The 17,517-nt window shown below is 46.0% G+C and overlaps 1 protein-coding gene across 6 annotated transcripts in view; it reads right to left on the bottom strand.

Annotated features, from left to right (window-relative positions):
* The window catches only part of PAWR (pro-apoptotic WT1 regulator), a 79,309-nt gene extending 73,495 nt beyond the window's left edge, over positions 1–5,814 (bottom strand). For 2 of the 6 annotated variants that reach the window (XR_009743628.1, XM_061454705.1), the window contains exon 1: positions 4,468–5,271. Coding sequence is in view for 5 of the 6 variants with exons in the window: in XM_061454705.1 (XP_061310689.1) it covers positions 4,468–5,244 (777 nt within the window). In the remaining variant the exon portion in view is untranslated. The other 4 variants (XM_061454707.1, XM_061454708.1, XM_061454709.1 and 1 more) reach the window with 4 other exon arrangements.
* Positions 5,815–17,517: the final 11,703 nt, after the last annotated feature.

The following is a 17,517-nucleotide window of genomic DNA, read 5'->3' as shown; positions in this document are numbered from 1 at the left end:
AACAAACACTTACTGAGACCATTCCCCCCCCCCCCCGAACATATGTAAAAAGAAGGAATTTGTTTTACAAGAAAATACACAGAGATGCTAGAAAATGCAAAGACACTACCTCATTAATATGGAAAATGGCTAGAACTCTTCTTTCATTTAACATAATCCTTAGGTAGGGACTCAGTAAGAAAGATGCTGCTGAAGGCAACTTCTGGTCAAGAGTCCAACCACTAGCACAGGATTCCACTTTTTTCTACTCTGCAGCCATTCAGAGAAGGATTTCAGTTCCTCTAAAACATACCCAGTAATTGCTATGGTTGACACATTTAGCATTTAAATTTTCCTTAAGCATTTCCAACTGGAATGCGGGAGCTTTCTGTCAGTCAACTCAGCATGCTGGACTACTCTAGTAGCAGGAACTCTTTCCCCACAGAAACTGCTCATTGCTCTCTGCTCACTTACAATGCTGCTGTTCGGTATGACACCTACCAAACACCACACCTGCACTGCCTTCTGAAGAGGTAGAGCAGACTCCTGGCTTCAAGCCAGCTTCAAGCCATCAGCATGGTTTCAAGAAGTCATACCCTTACTGCTGTTAGTAAGTAGACAAGAGATGAACACAGACTGGCTGAACATCCTCTGCAGATTCCACCTCTGAATCACTTCTACCTACTCTATTAGTTACTTCCCACAAATGGGCCAGGAGACTGTTGAGTCTCGAATCTGGCAGGTTCCCATGCAAAATACACAGATTTGAGTTCTTTACACCTTTTTAGATCATTCATCACCCTATTATTAACATAAGAACACCTCTGAATTTAGATGACTTCCATCTGGTTAGGTGAAAATACAAACTTTGTCTGTAAGCACACACTAAATAAAACCATGGTAAGTAACTGTTCTTCCTAGATGGACCATGTTTTTTATTACATATACACCTTTTTTTAAAATGGTAACCCCAAAAAAAGTTGTTATCCTCCTGGCTGGGGTTCAGAAAAAAAACTTACCCACACAGCTATGCCAGCAGAAATCTCCAGTGCAAACAGCCACAAAAGTAAAGCTGTACTTTCACCGGTGCAGCTTGTTTTGCCTGGAGCAGGATAGAAGAATTACTATAACAATACAAAACATAACTCTCATCCTATACGTGGGTCCTCACAAAGCACCGTCAGTGTAGCGTAACAGGAACTTTGTGTGTTTTTTGGATAGATACTAGCACAGCTACCTATAAACGTGAAAAATGTCACAAGCAAACCTAACATCTGCATCAAGTGAATACCTACAAACTGCAGAACACTTTCTCACATAACTAAAAATGGTTATAAAACTTAATATTTAAAAAAGAAAACTTAGCTAGCAATGATAGTTGCTTACAATTTAGTTACCTTTCACAAGCTGAAGAACTGTTACACACAAACAGAAAAACCAAACACCACAGCACTTAATATGTATGTGTGAAATCAACATTCAAGATTCAACAAGCTATCAAAGAACTACTTTACAAACACTGAAAATGAAAAAAGCTGCAAATATTTCAGAAGCCATTTTCATCAGCTCAGTTAAGCACTAGCGCTGAGCAGATGAAAAACAGCCTTTACTTTTATCACAATGGCCTGTAAATACAAAGTGTCACCACTACTCCCAACCTGTCACCATCTGTTTTCACAGTTTCCCCTATGGTTTCTGATCTCCACTGACTTCAATACAAACTAGATTTAAGACACAGAACTGTTTCAGACCTAGCTGTATTACCTTTCCATGAAACAGAAGATAAATTAATCATTTACAAGTAACGATCTGCTAATATTGTTCATGTCTATTTCAAGATAGCTGAGACAACACAAACTTTTACTTTCCTTATTCCACCACCTTTGGTAATTCTAAATTCTCCAGCTGTACTGCAACTGAACATAGATCCTACCTCTCTGGGGTAAAAACTGGTTTTGTACTCTGTTTTGGACAAAGCAGCTTCTAGGCACTCTGTATCATCTGTGAGTGCATTTTGTCAACATAGAGACATTTTAATTTCAGAGTATCATAATCTCCTTTGATCATGGTACTCCACCACAGTGACATGCTGATCATAAATGGAGACTTTAGCACAAAACGGCTGCTCCATTCTAGAGAACAACTATATTCTTGAAAAAATAAGACTATAAAACACTGTGTAAAGCTCTAAAAGAATCTCCTAAAAACTATTTTAAAACACACACCATGCAGAGCTACAAGTGGTATGTGGTTAAATTTTACTACCGAGTGTGATACTACCAAGTCATTATGCGTAGCATGATAAAGCTACATCTAGCATCTAATGAGAAAGACACCAAGGAACTAGAGTATTGCAGATACCTTCAACAAGTTACCATCTACACCACAGCCTTCTCGTTTAAAAAAAACTTCAGTTCAATCAAGAAGATATAAAATATCTTCTTGTAAATTAATAGATACATGAACAACAGTATAAGTAAATACTCTGCAAAACATCCACTGGTAAGTAGTTACTCATACTTGACACTGGAGACAGTTTTTGAAGCTGTCCACCCTCAGGAATGATCTAGTGTTCCCTAATTAAACAGTTCTAGGAATGCATGTGGCAATGATTAAAAACATTGAAGAAATGTGAAATACTGAAAAGAGAGAGCTTTGCGTAAGTATATGCGAGTCAAAAATACAACACTACTGGCAAGCTTCTCCATTAATACTTTGTATAACAGGTATCTACATTTATCCAAATTTGACCCTAGAACTGTGATAGAATGCTTAATTCCTAGTTTCGGAAGTAATTAGTATAAAGATAAAAGAAGTTTCCAAGGAGTGCCAACAAATGGCCCTCAGAAATACAGGAATGGGTGAGAACTTGCTTCTCAATGTCTGAATATGTTAACCTTAATTAACAAACCACCCTGAACAGTGAAGGAGAAGCTACAGTAGCAAATTCACACATAAGATTCTAATTGCTGCCAAGCAAGGAACATGTCTGGAAAGCAAAGCATATTTTGAGCAACCGTTAAACAAAACAAACACACACCACAACTACCAACAAACCACCAAACCCCAAACCACACACTACCCAAAATCTACCCAAGGAATACTAGTTCAAAGTAGAAAACCAGGAAACTAGTTCAAAGAACTATGACAGTAGTCTCAAAGAGCAAAAAGAAACCCAAGAAACTAACAAAGATGATGACTGGGGATGAGGTACACAGCAGAGGCCCCTAAAATGTAACACTGTACAGCACTTGCAATGTGCAAAACCATTTGTAACTGGGTTTGGTCTAGTTCACTTAGGGAAGATATAGCATTTGAATAGCTCCAAAAGAAGCACAGAGGGCAGGTATTTAGGGGGCTTTGTATAAAACAAACCAACCACAGTCTAGGAAGCTTGCACACTCTGAAGCCAGACAATTCAAGAACTTACTTGTATTCCTCACTTTCCAAAGCAAGACTACTAAAGACCTATGCCAAAACACTTCACCTCAAACTAAAGACTGTGCAAGTCATTACCCTCAAAAATACCAATTATAAAGTCTTTTATTGTCCTAAAACTCACACCTCACTTCCCAGTATCTTCTTGCATTAAAATGTCTGCTGTGAAAGTCCCTGGGACATCACAAAAATAGCATTAGTGACTTCAGGTATGAAAAAAATGATTTCACCTCCTGCTGCTTCAAGAACAAAGGTCTTACTTTCAAATGTTATTAAAATAACCTATGTCAACCAAAAGAAGAACTACAAGTTTTTTCTACAGAGATGGTGGTCATCAGTGTTAGTGCAAAACTGGAGACTAAAATCCAGCTTTGTTCAAAGTTTCCTTTGGACTTTCTTATTAACTGCAAAAAAAAAGCTGAAGACTTAGTTATCATTCTTCTGAATTCCTCCAGGAGTAGTATAAATCAATGCCAGATTTTTATACTAGTAGCAAACCACAGAGGACAGTGGTGTTGGATGATAAAAATATCTTCCTCTGCCTTCGAAAAAATGCTCTATAAACCACTACATTTTTTCCAATGCAGGACATTCTTTTGGGTTCCAAACTCAGTAATATTTACACCTGAACATCTATTCAGAGCTGATAAATCCGTTTTCTTTCATTACTATTGGTTTGCCCATACTTTAATAGGCACATGTCTCAGTCTGATCTTCCAAAAGCCCTAGAGCTTACCCTCTGCCAACAAGACAACATAAAAACATAAGTCACGGGTCATGACAGGTCTAAACGATGTGGACTAAACACCACCTCGCCCGTTTGGATGCTGCGCTGTCACGATCGCAGAACATGCCGGGGCAGGAGGACTGCCCGGTCCCTTCACCCGCTCGCGGCCCCGCGGTCCGAGCCCCCGCCCGCCCTATGCTCTCGGGTCCCGCGGGCGCCCCCGGCGGCGGCTGAGGTACGGCGGCGGCGGCTGAGGTGCGGCGGCGGCGGCTGAGGTGCGGCGGCGGCCGCACCACCTCCCGCACCACCTCCCGCAGGCTCACCTCAGCTGCCGGGATGTTCACCACACCTGTCGACCTCCTCTTCTCTCTCAGCTTCCTCTTCTCGATCTGCCCCTTCCCCTTCCTGGCGCTGGGGCCCGAGCTCTTTCCCTTGGCGGCCAGCTTTTCCTCGCCCTCGGGGGAGCCTGGCGCGGCGGCGGGCGGGGGCTTGGAGGCAGGCTCGGCGCCGCGGACCCCGGCGAGGGCCGGTGGCTGCTCCTTGTTCGGGGCGGCCCGACCCAGGGCGGCGCTGGAGAGCCCGACGCAGTTGACGGCCCCGCCGGCGGGGGGCGCCGTGCGGTCAGGGGGCGCTGCCGGGCCGCCCGAGGGCAAGTTGTTGTTCAGCTCGGAGGAGGCGGCTGCCCCGGAGGGCCTGGCCTCCCCCCCGGCCACTGATCCCGGGGCCGGCGGCGCCTGCTTCGCCCGCATCTTTTCCCGCTTGGCTTTCCACTCCTCCAGAAAGTCCGTGGTGCTGCCCCCAGAACTGCGGTAGCCACCGGTAGCCATGTTCCCGGCGGGCTGGATGGCGAGAGCGCCCCACCAGCAGCAGCACCTCTGCTGCCGCCCGCCCTGAGGCGGCTTTGCTGCCGCCCGGAGAAGAGAGGTCCCGGCGGGGCTGGGCGGGAGAGACGGGGGCGGAGAGACAGACTCAGAAGCACAAACACCCTGGAGAGAAACAAAAGGGGAGATGTGAACCTTCCCGCGGCGCTGCCCGTCCTCGTCCCGCCGCTCCGCCGCACCCCCAGGAAGCCCTCCCTGCCCGCGGGGACGGGTCTCCATCACCGCCCGCCCTCGCACGTCAGGCTCCTGCAGCTCGTACCGCGCCGCCCGGCCCCGCCACGGCACCCCTCGCCCGCCGGGGCTCCCCTCACCCCTCGGCACGGAGCCGCCCGGTGGTACTCGCCTCCCCCCACCACTCGTTCTCTCGCTTGCCCGCCCGCCGCAGCGACCGCGAAGCGCCGTCCCCCACCCCCAGAGCCTCCGGGGTGCCATCCCCCCCGACGCCCGCTTGCCTGCTGGGGACCGTGTTCCCGCGCGGCACGGAGGGGGGCGGAGCTGCCAGCGCTCACCTCCCGCCCGGCGGTACCGCGGCTCGGGCGCTCTCCCGTGCTGGCGGCACCAGGTGAGCGGCACCGCCTCCCGCCGTTCCGGAAGGAGCGGCGCTCCCCCAAGCTCCCTGCTTTCCCTCCCCTTTCCCCATCGCTGCGCGGACAGAGCCGAAGCCAGGGCGGAAACTGCCGAGATGGCCTCAACAATGGGGTGAGGACGGAGAGGCCCCGCCCGGGCCGGTGCACTGGGCACTGCGACCTGACCGCTCCGGGTGCCGACCTGCCACCTGCCCCGGCCGGCGCGGCATGGGAGGGGACACTGACCCCGGCGCTCTCGACGAGCGGCAGCGCGGGCGGGATGGGGCGAAGGGCGCCGCGGCCGCCTGAGAAGCCAACAGCCACCCGCCTCGGGCTGCGCTCCAGCTTCACGGGCGGCTTGTAACGTCAGCGCGGTGCCGCCGGAGCGGTCTGGGGTCACCCCTAGGAGCGGCTCCGCCAATCCCGCCTCGCACCTGCCGGAGAGCCGCCGTCACACCCGGCGTAGGGCCGCTGACGGCGCGGCAGGTGCCGGAGGTCGGCCCTGGGGCGGTGCGGCTGCCCGGCCCCGCCTGCAGCTATCAGCGGCAGGGTGAGAGGCCGTATGTGAAGCCCGGCTTGGTCATTGTTTGGCTGTCATCGGGGGCAGAGTCGCCGGTTTGGCCTGAAAAAGCGGTGGCTGCCGCTGCTGTCGCTCCGTCCTTCGACGGGGTCGGTGCGCGGTGGGAAGAGCCTGGAGTTAATCGCTCCCGCAGATGACAACTTGCTCCTCTGGTGGGCAAAGCGCAGTCATGTAGTGGTGTTCACTCCTACAGGCGGAAGGACCCCGTGTTTTCGTGATGTTAAGAGAAACAAGGATTTGAGGGGGTTCACTGTCAGGGCTTAAAAGATGTGTTGTCTGGTGTATAAATAACACAGCCTTTAGTGGGCAAACCTAACTGGGTTAACTATTAGGAATAAGGAGCACACAGGGAATGCGATGGGAGTATGCAGTATCTGTTCACCAGAGCAGCTGGTAAGTGACCAGTGCTGCTCTTTTGGTTTGGCTGAATTCACCATGTCTTAATAGCACCCTGAAAAATTGTGCTATTTGGGGATATCACTGCTTTCAATGGATTTATGGCTTGTTTGACCCTGCTTTATGAAATGTGTGCTGAGGGAAGTGAATGAGTCAATTGGCACTACCTTTCCAGTAGGCTCAGAATATACCAGCTTAGGGCAGAGTCAGTGTAAATCCGTAGAGCTTGGGTTTACACTGCACATTCTCACCTTTTCATGGCCCTTCTTCTCTCTTCAGATTCAGTCCTGAGTTTGTCCACCTGGTTAATAAAATTCATCAGGATTTCAGAATATAAACTTTGCAAAAGTTTTTTGTTTCTTTTTAGAGAAAAAAAAACCTGAAGTCCAAAACAAAAGCAAACCCTGGATGCTACAGATAGAGATGAAAAAATATCCAGCAAAATGGAGCTCTGAATATCTGATGGCAGGCTTTCTGCACCCTACAGTATAAATCACAGGCTTAGTCCATGTAAGTGCTCTTACCTTAGGTATGTCTCTTCCACAGCAGTGGGCACTGTCTCACCGTACCAGCCTTCCCTGGCGTTCTGGTGATCATTCATTTACTTGGACTTTTCACTCATCTGATTTCTGTTCTGTTTTGGGTTTAGGGTTGTTTTTTTGGTGCTGTGGTTGTTTTCGAAGGGGTGTTTAAATGTTTGTATGTATGGAAGTTAAGATATCAGGATGCTCAGTGCAGACAATACCTCTTATCTGTTAGGCTAAGGAAAAATCCCCAAACCAAACGGGCTAGTTGTTCTGCGTTACACTGGAAAGCTGTAAATAGAAAAGTATATGGTGAAAACATAGTTCTGTACTAGCTCTAGGCTTTAATACTCATCACTCAGTAAAGTTGGTCATATTTCTATTTGCACATCAAGCACATAACAAAAAGTTGACATAACAGAAGTTTTGACTAAGCACTCTCCTGAAAAAAAAAACCAAACAAAAACCAACCACCATTCTTACCTGAACTCTTATCATAGAGTCACAGAATGGTTTGTGTTGGAAGAGACCTTAAAGATCAGACAGTTCTGACCCGTCCCACCAGAGCAGGTTGCTCAAAGCCCCATCCAACCTGGCCTTGTAGTTTTTAAGTTGGAAAACTACCTGATTGTATTTTTAGAAAACACAGATTAGAAAAAGACTCCTCCATGCGAATTCTTGTCTGTCTTTCCCTTTCTGCTATTTTTTTTTTCCTTTACATAATGAAGAGCTTTTCTTGAGAGAATTGCGTAACACTGACATCACCAGTATTTCTCCCCTGACCATTACACCCTATGAGCAGCACAGCTGGCTGAAAGTGAGTACAAAGTCAGATTAGAAAGTTATTACTTATAGTATGGAGAAATATAGCAATGTATTTTAGTTTTGAGGATACTCACTGTTCTCCCTTACCCCTAATCTCTCCAGCTGCTGCCTGGGCCCCTCTCTCTGTGGCAGACCTTAGCTTAGATATGCTTGCCCCATGTAGCATCTTACCTGCCCACCTATCTTACATGTAGGAGGTGCATTGCCAGGATTTAGCTGCATCTGACATTGCTGTTGGATGGTTGGTTTTTTTTTTCCTCCAATCTATAAAAAGCATTGTGGGGATGTTTTTTTAGTGCCAAAAAGGTTTTGTGTTCCTTACAGTCTGTTATATATTAACAGAAGTTATGTTGTGGTGAGTGAGGTAGGGCTTAAGTGCCCAATACAAAAATGCTGACTGTCAGATGTTTGCATCTCAATAAGGTTGTCTGTGCTGGAAAGCTTTCAGGGATAAAGTCCCAAATAGTTTAAGTATCACACTGCATGTTTTCCTCTGCCACAATGGAGGACAGCTTAATAGCTTGCAAACATTTTTAGAGTGGCACTTTTTTCTTACCTAAAAAATAGTCAGGATATTCTTAAGGCCTAGAAATACAGTTCATTTTATTAGCTACAATTTTAGATGGAGTAATTACAAGGGTCCCTAAGCCTTAAGATACTGAATTTTATATATTCAGTATTATGGAATGGGATTCTCCCTTAGAGGTAAAATTGTCACCAGGACTGGGTAGGATGATCTTGGTCTCCTTTGCGAGGCAAAACACATATTTCAATTTAGAATAAACCCCATCATTTGTTCTTCCAATCCTGAGGAAATGAAGTGCCTTTTGGGGTTGGGCACTCCAAAGCTGGTTCCTTTGCAAAGGGTTGCAAACTGCTTAAGATTTGTGTCATTTCTTCTAGGGATTCAACCATGTGATCTAACCTTATTCAGGTTTTGTGTACAATTTTAATTGCGCCATAATTTTTTCTGAAGTGGCAGTTTTCGAGGGCTGGAAAATAAGATAGTGAACACAATAACACATTATAGGCTGAGGAAATAAAGGACAACCTGCAAACTCCTGCCCAGTGTCTGTTTGCTTGTTACCATCATGCTTTGAGCTTTGGGTCCCTTCCAGCCTGGTGTTCTGTGATTCTATGAACATTTGTTACACCCACCAATGCCAGTGTGCTCTCCATTGAAACATCCCCTCCCTTTCACCCTCTCCAGCATCTCTGGAAGGTCTCCCCACAGACTGTGTTGAGGCTACTGGCTTTGCCTGCCTGTCTCTCAAGCACACATACTCTTCTTCCTCTAGACTTCACCTGGCTAATGCCTATTACATGAACTTCCAGGAAACTCTTTTGCTCAGTGTGCCTATCTACTCCTTCCCACATCCAGTTCCCTTTGAAGCCCATTCAGTCAGAATTCTTCATGTTTCTTCTCCCTTTTCAGTCTTTTTTCAGTCACATACTTGTTCTACCTGCTTTAAATACTCATGCTTTATTAAACTCTGTTTATTCCCTGCCCATGGCAGGGGGTTGAAGCTAGGTGATCTTTAAGGTCCTTTCTAACCTGAACTGTTCTGTGATTCTCTCCCATTAAATATTCCCTCTGTGCTTCAAATTTCACCTGCTAGTAATCCTCATCCCCATCACTGAACCCAGTTAACCTACCTACCTATTTGTCTCTGCATTATCTTTCTATCAATACTGTTGCCTAAAATTGCTATGACTCAGTGAAATCTTACTGTCATCTTTTTTTTTGTAGAAGTATCTGTTCCTCCTTTTATCCATAAAATTTCAAAAGCCTCTCTTTAAACTTTTCACATTAAAACTCTTACCATAACTTTCCTCTAATCTTCCTGTAAAATCCCCACTTATGCTCTGTGACATTTCTAATGTTAAATCTCCCCCTGAAAGTAAAATGATCCTCAAACATAGTACCAGTATCCCCCTTGACTCTTCCTTTTAACCTTTTCTAACTAATGCTTTCCAAGCCTTTGCTCTGCTATCCTACAGCAATATTTCTCTCTCCAACCACTCCTGCTGCCTTGAATCACAGGCCTAGGCTGAGACAAAACCTGCTGAAACATACTTTGCAAGCGTCTTCCTCTTTGCACTGTTTTGTTATTTTTAACAGGACATTTAATATCTCTGTCAGAGCCTGTCAAAAGAGTGTAAAAAATTAGGTGGTGCTTCGTAGTCTTGACCATTGCCCTCCCTCCCATGAGCTGAGAAGATTCATTCCTAGAGGATCTCAGTGAAGGCAGGAGGCTGTGAAGGGTAACGTGGAGATGCTGGTAGTTGCATTTCTGGACAGTGAAGTGATTGCATGTTTTGTCTCTAACCAACTTCCTTTTTTAAAAGTAAGTAGAAAGAGGTTCTATTTCTGTTTACATCTGTACTGTTTCCTTTTCAAATTCTCTTTTAATCCTTGGTTTATCTTTTCTTACCTACCAAATTCTGTTACTGTTTAGTCTTGCTTGTTTCTGCATTTTTGTCTAGATGCAGATAAACTGCTGTTCCTCACAATTTAATACCACTTTCTGCTACTTCTGAGCTATGCTCGCTATCTAAATCTGAGAGGCTTAGCCCATCATCATGGATTTTTATTTCCTCAACTTTCCTTCCAGAAACTGATTATTCTTCCCCCCCTCCCTGGATCTGGGTGTCGTGGCACCAATCTTCTGGCAAGGTTTTCCTTTGTAAGGTTCTAACAATTAATTATGTTCTAGTTCCTGTAGTCAGTGCTTTAACTGAGTTACTCTTTTGTGACTTGTGCCTGCAAACTCACACAAACCTGAAAACCCCAATTTTAGTGAAATACCCATTTTATCTTATTTGTTGTGCTCCTGAATTGGATGCTTCAACCTTTTTTTTTTTCCCAAGTGCTAGGATCTGATTTGAAATCTCACATGTAAATACAACAGAGCTTTATGAAAAAGCTGGGTTTCTCAGGAGATACTAGGATTCAAGATCAATCCTAGAGTCCATCTTCTAGTCTGTTTTCTGTATGTGTCTCACCATTCTTTAAAGTGCTATCATTTGACCAAAAATAGTATAGTTTCTTTGGACTAGTTTGGTTTGACAGACAAAATAGTATTGTTTCTTGCAGTCATGTATCTAGCTGATAGAGGAGTGCTATGTGAAAAGGGAAAAAAAACCCAAACTTACAGAAAGAACTTTGCATGTTTTTTCAACTATTTCATTTTACAATATGAGAAATCAATGCAGAGATTTTGTCATCTGTCTCCAGCTGGCAGTTGTTGGATAAGAAAACAGCGGGGATGGGAAAAGTTTCAGTGTCTGTGCAGTTGACTTCAAAGGTGTGAGGAGAATGTTTTTTGGGTGAGTAGGCACTAGAGCAACTTGTTGAGAAGCAGGGATGGAGTCAAAATGTTACACAAAGAGGTCTAAGGCAGCAGAGAAAAGCTGATGCTGATGCTCTTAAGGCAGGCTATAAATCTGCTTGAGGACCAGTTTGCAAAAGGCATAGAAGGAAATCCCCTGTGGTGAATTAGTAGGGCCAGGATATGATCGACATACAAAAACAGCACTTGGAGGAGGCAGTTTTTCCATCATGGTCCCTACATTTGTGTTGACTGTGAAGGAACCTGGGGAGTGTCTTGCAGCAGAACTCTTCATTATAGAGGATGCATCAAAATCAAAGTATTGGAAAGAAACACAACAAATTGAGAAAGTGAAAAATAAGAAATTGCCAAACTGAGTGGGAGTGATAAAGTAGCAGATAGAATTCAGTGTAGATAAATGTAAAGTGACTTAGGCTGGGAGAAATTTTGTAATGTAAGGTACCACCTAGACATGCTTGAGCAGCACTGACACCGTCAAGATGAAGTGCTCTTGCAGAATGCCCATGCCTCCTTGCAATAAGTACCAGGGAACATAACACAGAGGCATTGGATTTGACTGTATACTGGTTTACTAGTCCAGCTTTACACTTGCCTTTTTGGGAACAAACTGTTTTCAAAATAGAGGACTTGATCATTATAGGTCCCTTCCAACTTGAGATACTATCTGGTTCTGTGACCTCTGCACAGTTAACTGTCATTATAAGCTCAAAACGTTGTTAAACAGATTTTGGTTCATACCAAAGACAGTTTGGTTCCTGTGTTTCTGTATCTCCAAACGTAAGCACACAAATGCATAATCAGAAATGAAATCCCGTGGTTACTGGCTGTCAGTCTGTGTCTTGTTTGTACTGCTTACAATTCATAACCCTTCAGGGCTGTTGTGGTGTGGATTTGGTTTTAGTTAACAGCCCTCTAGCTGTTAAGAATGAGTTTGATTTTTTGAGGAACCAATACAAAGTCAGTAAAAATTAATTAGGTCTCTTGATTCTCACTGTGCGCCTCTTGGTTAAGCTGTTACACTGCATCCTTTTGATCTAACCTCACGCAGGTGGCAAGCTGCACACCGCAGAAAAGTACAGCAGGCACAAAACTCTGCTCCAAAAGAATCAGAGTTAGGGCTGACGGATCTCCTCAGAGAGCTGACTAAGAAACTTGGCCTGTGCTGAAATGCAGTAGATGATGCATGCAGAATTTAGTGTGATGGCTTTTTACAAGGCTTTGTTTGAGCTACCCGTTCATTTGGCGATTATTTTCCTCGTGCACCACAGTATTTCTAGAGCCTACTGTGTTCCGTATGATGGACCGTAACAAAGTTGCCTTGCAAAAGGAATCAGGCAGATATTTCAGGAATTTAGTACTGGTTATTAGTAGCAATCATCTGGAAGCGGCCAAAACACAGCAATCAATCAATGGTAGTGACTTATCAGTGAGTGTAAGCAGAGGAGAGGGAAGCACGTGGAAGAGTTTAGAGTCGGTGTGTATGAAACCAAACAAAGAGAGAAAATAGCTTAAATATCATAAAAAATAAAATATGCTTCCTACTGTTAAAATTATGTTGGTGTTTTATACTATGAAACTTATGTCGATGATAAGTGGCCATGCCATAAACATCTAGGATAAAAGCTTGAGACTGAATTTTTGTGTGAATTGGAACACTGCCTAACTTCTAATGATTTTCTATAAATAACTGTGGACACTGCTTAAAACCAAGTTATGTGTTTTGTTCATAATATACACTATTTGCTCTCTGAAGCTGAAAACTGCCAAGGTAGTTAAGACAAGCTTTAAATACATATTAAAAAGAAGTTTCAAGTTAAAAAGTTACTTGAAAGGGCAAGCTGCATACTGCATCCTGCCCACCAGCAAATCCACAGCCAGTGCTCAGTTTATAGGAGTTATTCCCAAATCAGGTGTTAGGACCCAACAGGCATCCCCTTATGTGTTTGCTTTACTGTTGAACACTCAAGAAGGGATGAAAGGAAACTAATGAAGAAATAGCGAATGGCTGTTTGCCTGCAAGCACCTTGTTGGGTTGAAAACAAGGGAGGAAGTACTTTCACTGATTTCACCCTGAAACTGTCAGAGGTATGGAGGAGAAAAATAGAAAAGGGGCCTATGAAAAATAGTGCTGGTTCCTGAGGATGGGAGTGACTGGACTGAGTGGGAAGGTGATTTGTAGAGTGTGCTTACTTTATGGTAAAACCACTGCCCTGGATTAGAAAGAACCAAGAGCAGTGAGAACTAAATGGCTGGGTAGAGACATTCCTACTGAGTAAAGATTAGGTTATCACTGAAAAAAGAAGATCCAGTTGTCAGGGAAAGATTAATGGAGTATTTGAAACTGTTAGGGATGTGTGCTTCAGGATAAGGCAGTGCGAGGAAAGGGGGAGCAGACGGTGAGTAACAGAGGTGGAGGGAGAGCATGCAAAGTGTCAAGGCTGCTGGAGATGTGGAGAGGAATTGTAGAAGTAGCATAGTCATAGAATCATAGAATGGTTTAGGTTGGAATAGACATTAAAGATCATCAAGTTCCAATCCCCCTTGCCATGGCAGGAACACCTTCCACTAGACCAGGTTGCTCAAATCCCCATTCAACCTGGCCTTCAGCACTGCCAGGGATGGGGCAGCCACAGCTTCTCTGGGCAACCCGTGCCAGTGCCTCACCACCCTCACTCTGAAGAATATAATCAATAGAAAATAAAACTGTAGAGCAGTTGGGTCCAGAAGAAGTGACCAGTGATTGGGTCTAAAGGGGGGAGTGAAACAGGGGAGAGAAGCAGCGAGCCAAAAACGCAAGAAGCAAGAAGCAGAATGGGAGGTGGTCTTAAGGGGGCAGAAATAGACAGCAAGTATCAGGACTGGATGTCCAAGGGGGCCCTTGGTGATCTGTGTGGCACACAGGAACGACTGAGAAGCCTGACAGCTGAGATGAGCCCAAGACGGAGGAAAGCCTGTTCTCACCAGCAGCTGTAGCGCGTCGATAAACTTGTAGTGACTTGTTAGTAAAATATGAAGGGAGTTCTTGCACTCCGCTCCTGCATGTAGCAACTCCAAGTGCCACTCCCCAGACATGGGGAAATTTGGAGGGTGCTCAAGGTCCCAGGGAAGTGGCTTCTGGGGTCTTTTGGTTCCTGTGGCTATCACCAGGGATAACAGGGAATGTAATTAGACCTCAAAGCCCCCTCCCGCACGGAAAATATTTATACATGGTGGCTTGGAAATAGGGGCAGAACACTATCCTTGCAGAGCTGAGGAGAAAAGGTTGAGGAGATGAGAAGGCTATGAGTGCCTATGGTGTGCTGATGCACTTGCAAGGCCATGAACAGGCAGGAGAGATTGAAGGGGACAAGGGAAGAACTACAAGGACCTCACAGTGTAGAGTGCTCCGGTTATGAAGCAAAGCAGCAGATGCGTGTAGTGACTGTACTGAAAGGGGGTTGAGCAAGAAGGAGTTAACCAGCATTTTGCCGTTTCAGCCCAGCGCAGTGCTGCTGTGAACTGCTGGCTTGACAACTTCTGATACGGAGGATTATTTTTTTTGTTGTTATTCCTCTCTCAGCTGTAGCAGAGCTATCCTGTGGTGCTTGCTGAGCGTCTGCTCCTGGCCTGTGGGTCTTTTCATTCACACAGCCCAGGAGTGCTCACCACACAGGGGAGCTGATCCCCCACACTCTCTGGCCAGCCCCCCTTGGGTTGCAGGTTGTGTCTCTTGATGGGCTGGATTTCAGCTCACCAGCCAAGCCGAGTGGCTCTCTGCCATTCCCAGGATGTTCAACCGTGCAGCTCCTTTTGCTTTCAGTACAAGATACTTAAAAGCAGTCCTTGCTGCACTGACTCAGTGCATCCCCTTGTCTCTAGAGGCGAACTCTAACTCGAGGTTGCAGTTCTCTGCCACGCTTCACCTGTCACACTACCGCCGGCTCAGTTTACAGCAGAGGCAGAAGTTCCTCGAGTCCCTGTGCTGTGGGCCTTTCCTACGTACTGCTGTCGGAGGGGGTGAGCTGCAGACACCCCGCTGCCCTCCCGGACACGCGCGGCCCGGGGCTCAGCCTTCGCGCAGTGTTGGCGGGTCTCCGCCGCCGGCACCTCGCACGGAGGAGCCAAGCTGGAGGCCGGGAGCAGCCCCATGGAGCGAGGCTGTGTGGTGCCACCTCCTGGCGCAGCCGCCCGGCAGCGGGCCTGCCGCACGCCCGGGCTCTGCCGCGGGCTGGAGGCTGATGGCGGGTCGTTGTCCCCAGGCACAGAGTGATGACGGGTATTAGCGCACAGACCCTGCTTCCCGCTTCCCTCCCCCCTGTAATTTTCAGTAGCGTTGCTCCTTTTTTTATGCAGGGACGAGAGCAGCATAGTAACAGCCCAGAGAGCAGGCTCTCTTGTTTTGATAGAGCACCGGTGTTTCCTACAGTGGGGAGCTGAAAGTCAGCTCTGAGGCGGTTTATTTAACATCACGCAACACCTGTAGCCACAGATTAAGTGAGAGGATAGAACCCGGTGTAATTCGCTGCTTTCATAGTGCTAAAACCAGAGATGAGCTGTAACAGCTGGAGCATCCTGCCCTAGTGTCAGCAGCTCATGTCAACTGGGTTTGTATTTTTAAACAAACTTCACTTTTTCATTAAACCTTGTTTCTGGTCAGGGGCTCGGCTGTGCCACTAGATGTGTATTTTGTGTAAGTTTTGCGTAAGTGTCTGTTTTGTACCAGCTGATGTAATGAAGTCATGCTTGGTTGTTTGGAGGACTTAGGGTGCAGATGCAGGTAATAGCCCAGGGAGAACGGTACCTTTATTCTAGATGCTATGATGCAGCTCCCACAGGCCTGTCCTATTTTGAGGTGGAGACATATCATCAGAACAGGGGTATATAGTGCAGACACGAATGAGGGCACCAGGGCTATCTCCTGCTTTCTTTTGAGGGCAGGTAAGGGGGCAAGGGGAGGTGCAGCAGGCAGCCTTCCAGTACCTAAATGAGGCCTACGAGAAATCTGGAGAGGGGCGTTTTACATGTGACAGGACAAGGTGGAATGGCTTTAAACTAACAGAGGGGAGATTTAGGTTAGATATTAGGGAGAAGTTCCTTACTGTGAGGGTGGTGAGGCACTGGCACAGGTTGCCCAGAGAAGCTGTGGCTGCCCCATCCCTGGCAGTGTTCAGGGCCAGGGCTTTGAGCAACCTGGTCTAGTGGAAGGTGTCCCTGCCACGGCAGGCAATTGGAACTGGATGAGCTTTAAAGTCCCTTCCAACCTAAACCATTCTGTGATTCTACCCAGGAAATAAATAGATTGTGTCATGTTCCCTCCCCTGCCCATCCCCCCCCCCCCCCCTTGCTTTTTTCCTCCAGCAAATAAAACAAAGGGAAAAGACCACACTGGAAGATGAATTGTGCTGCCTGGACTAACTACTTCTGCTAAGCCTTAATAGGTTTGCAAAAGAGACATGCAGAACCCAAGTAAGAAGGGTGAAATAATGAGTTGGAATGTGGGGCTTTTGTCCCTGCTGTAATTACCCCTGTGCCAGCTCAGAAATATTAGACATCCAACAGGTGATGTTTATAGCTGAAAGAACCAAACAGTTCCTCCTTTCTCTAAAGGCTACATACTTTTCCTATCTAATCAGTAATACAAAACAGGGAGGTGCTGACACAAGCAGGAATAGCCAGTGACTTCATCAGTGTGGCAGCAGCTTTCCCTTTAAAGTGTGAGCAATTCACTGCGGGGTTGGGAGGCTTGCTTTGGTTTTTATTTCCTCAATTCTGCCTTCTGTGCAGGAACCTGCAGCCACCTCTAGGACTGTTCTAGTCTTACATCTATGCTGAGGCAGAGCACAATGCTACTCACTATTACCCTCAACAAATGTCAACTGCTGCTCTTGCAATCAAAACAAAAGTAAAGCAAATAACTCGTCACCAGCATTTTTTACCCTTGTAATTAGTGGCTTTGACATAAGAACTCGAGGAAGCTGAATCACCAAAGATAAATGTTAACACCGTGTACATAACCATGAGCAGCGAGAACTCCTGAGAAACTTCAGGGAATCGTTCTTTCTGTTCCCCAGCAGACAGACTGGCTATTCCTACATGGGGAAAAACTGCAATTCACTGAGGTGACCAAAACTATTCTAAGATGTACAGCAGGTGGGAAAGCAACTCTCTTCAGTGCAGTCACAAGTGTTTCCCTGCTGTCTTTAGAAAAGCAAGCTCTACAAAACATTCTGTAATGTTTGTGTGGCTGGGGAGTTCTAAAACCCACATAT

This window comes from Pezoporus flaviventris, unplaced genomic scaffold (genome assembly GCF_033815535.1).
Source record: "Pezoporus flaviventris isolate CSIRO_AGI_PZ_B2104156 unplaced genomic scaffold, CSIRO_AGI_Pfla_v1 ptg000016l, whole genome shotgun sequence".
Lineage (NCBI taxonomy): Eukaryota > Metazoa > Chordata > Aves > Psittaciformes > Psittacidae > Pezoporus > Pezoporus flaviventris.
This window is presented reverse-complemented; position numbering and strand designations above follow the sequence as displayed.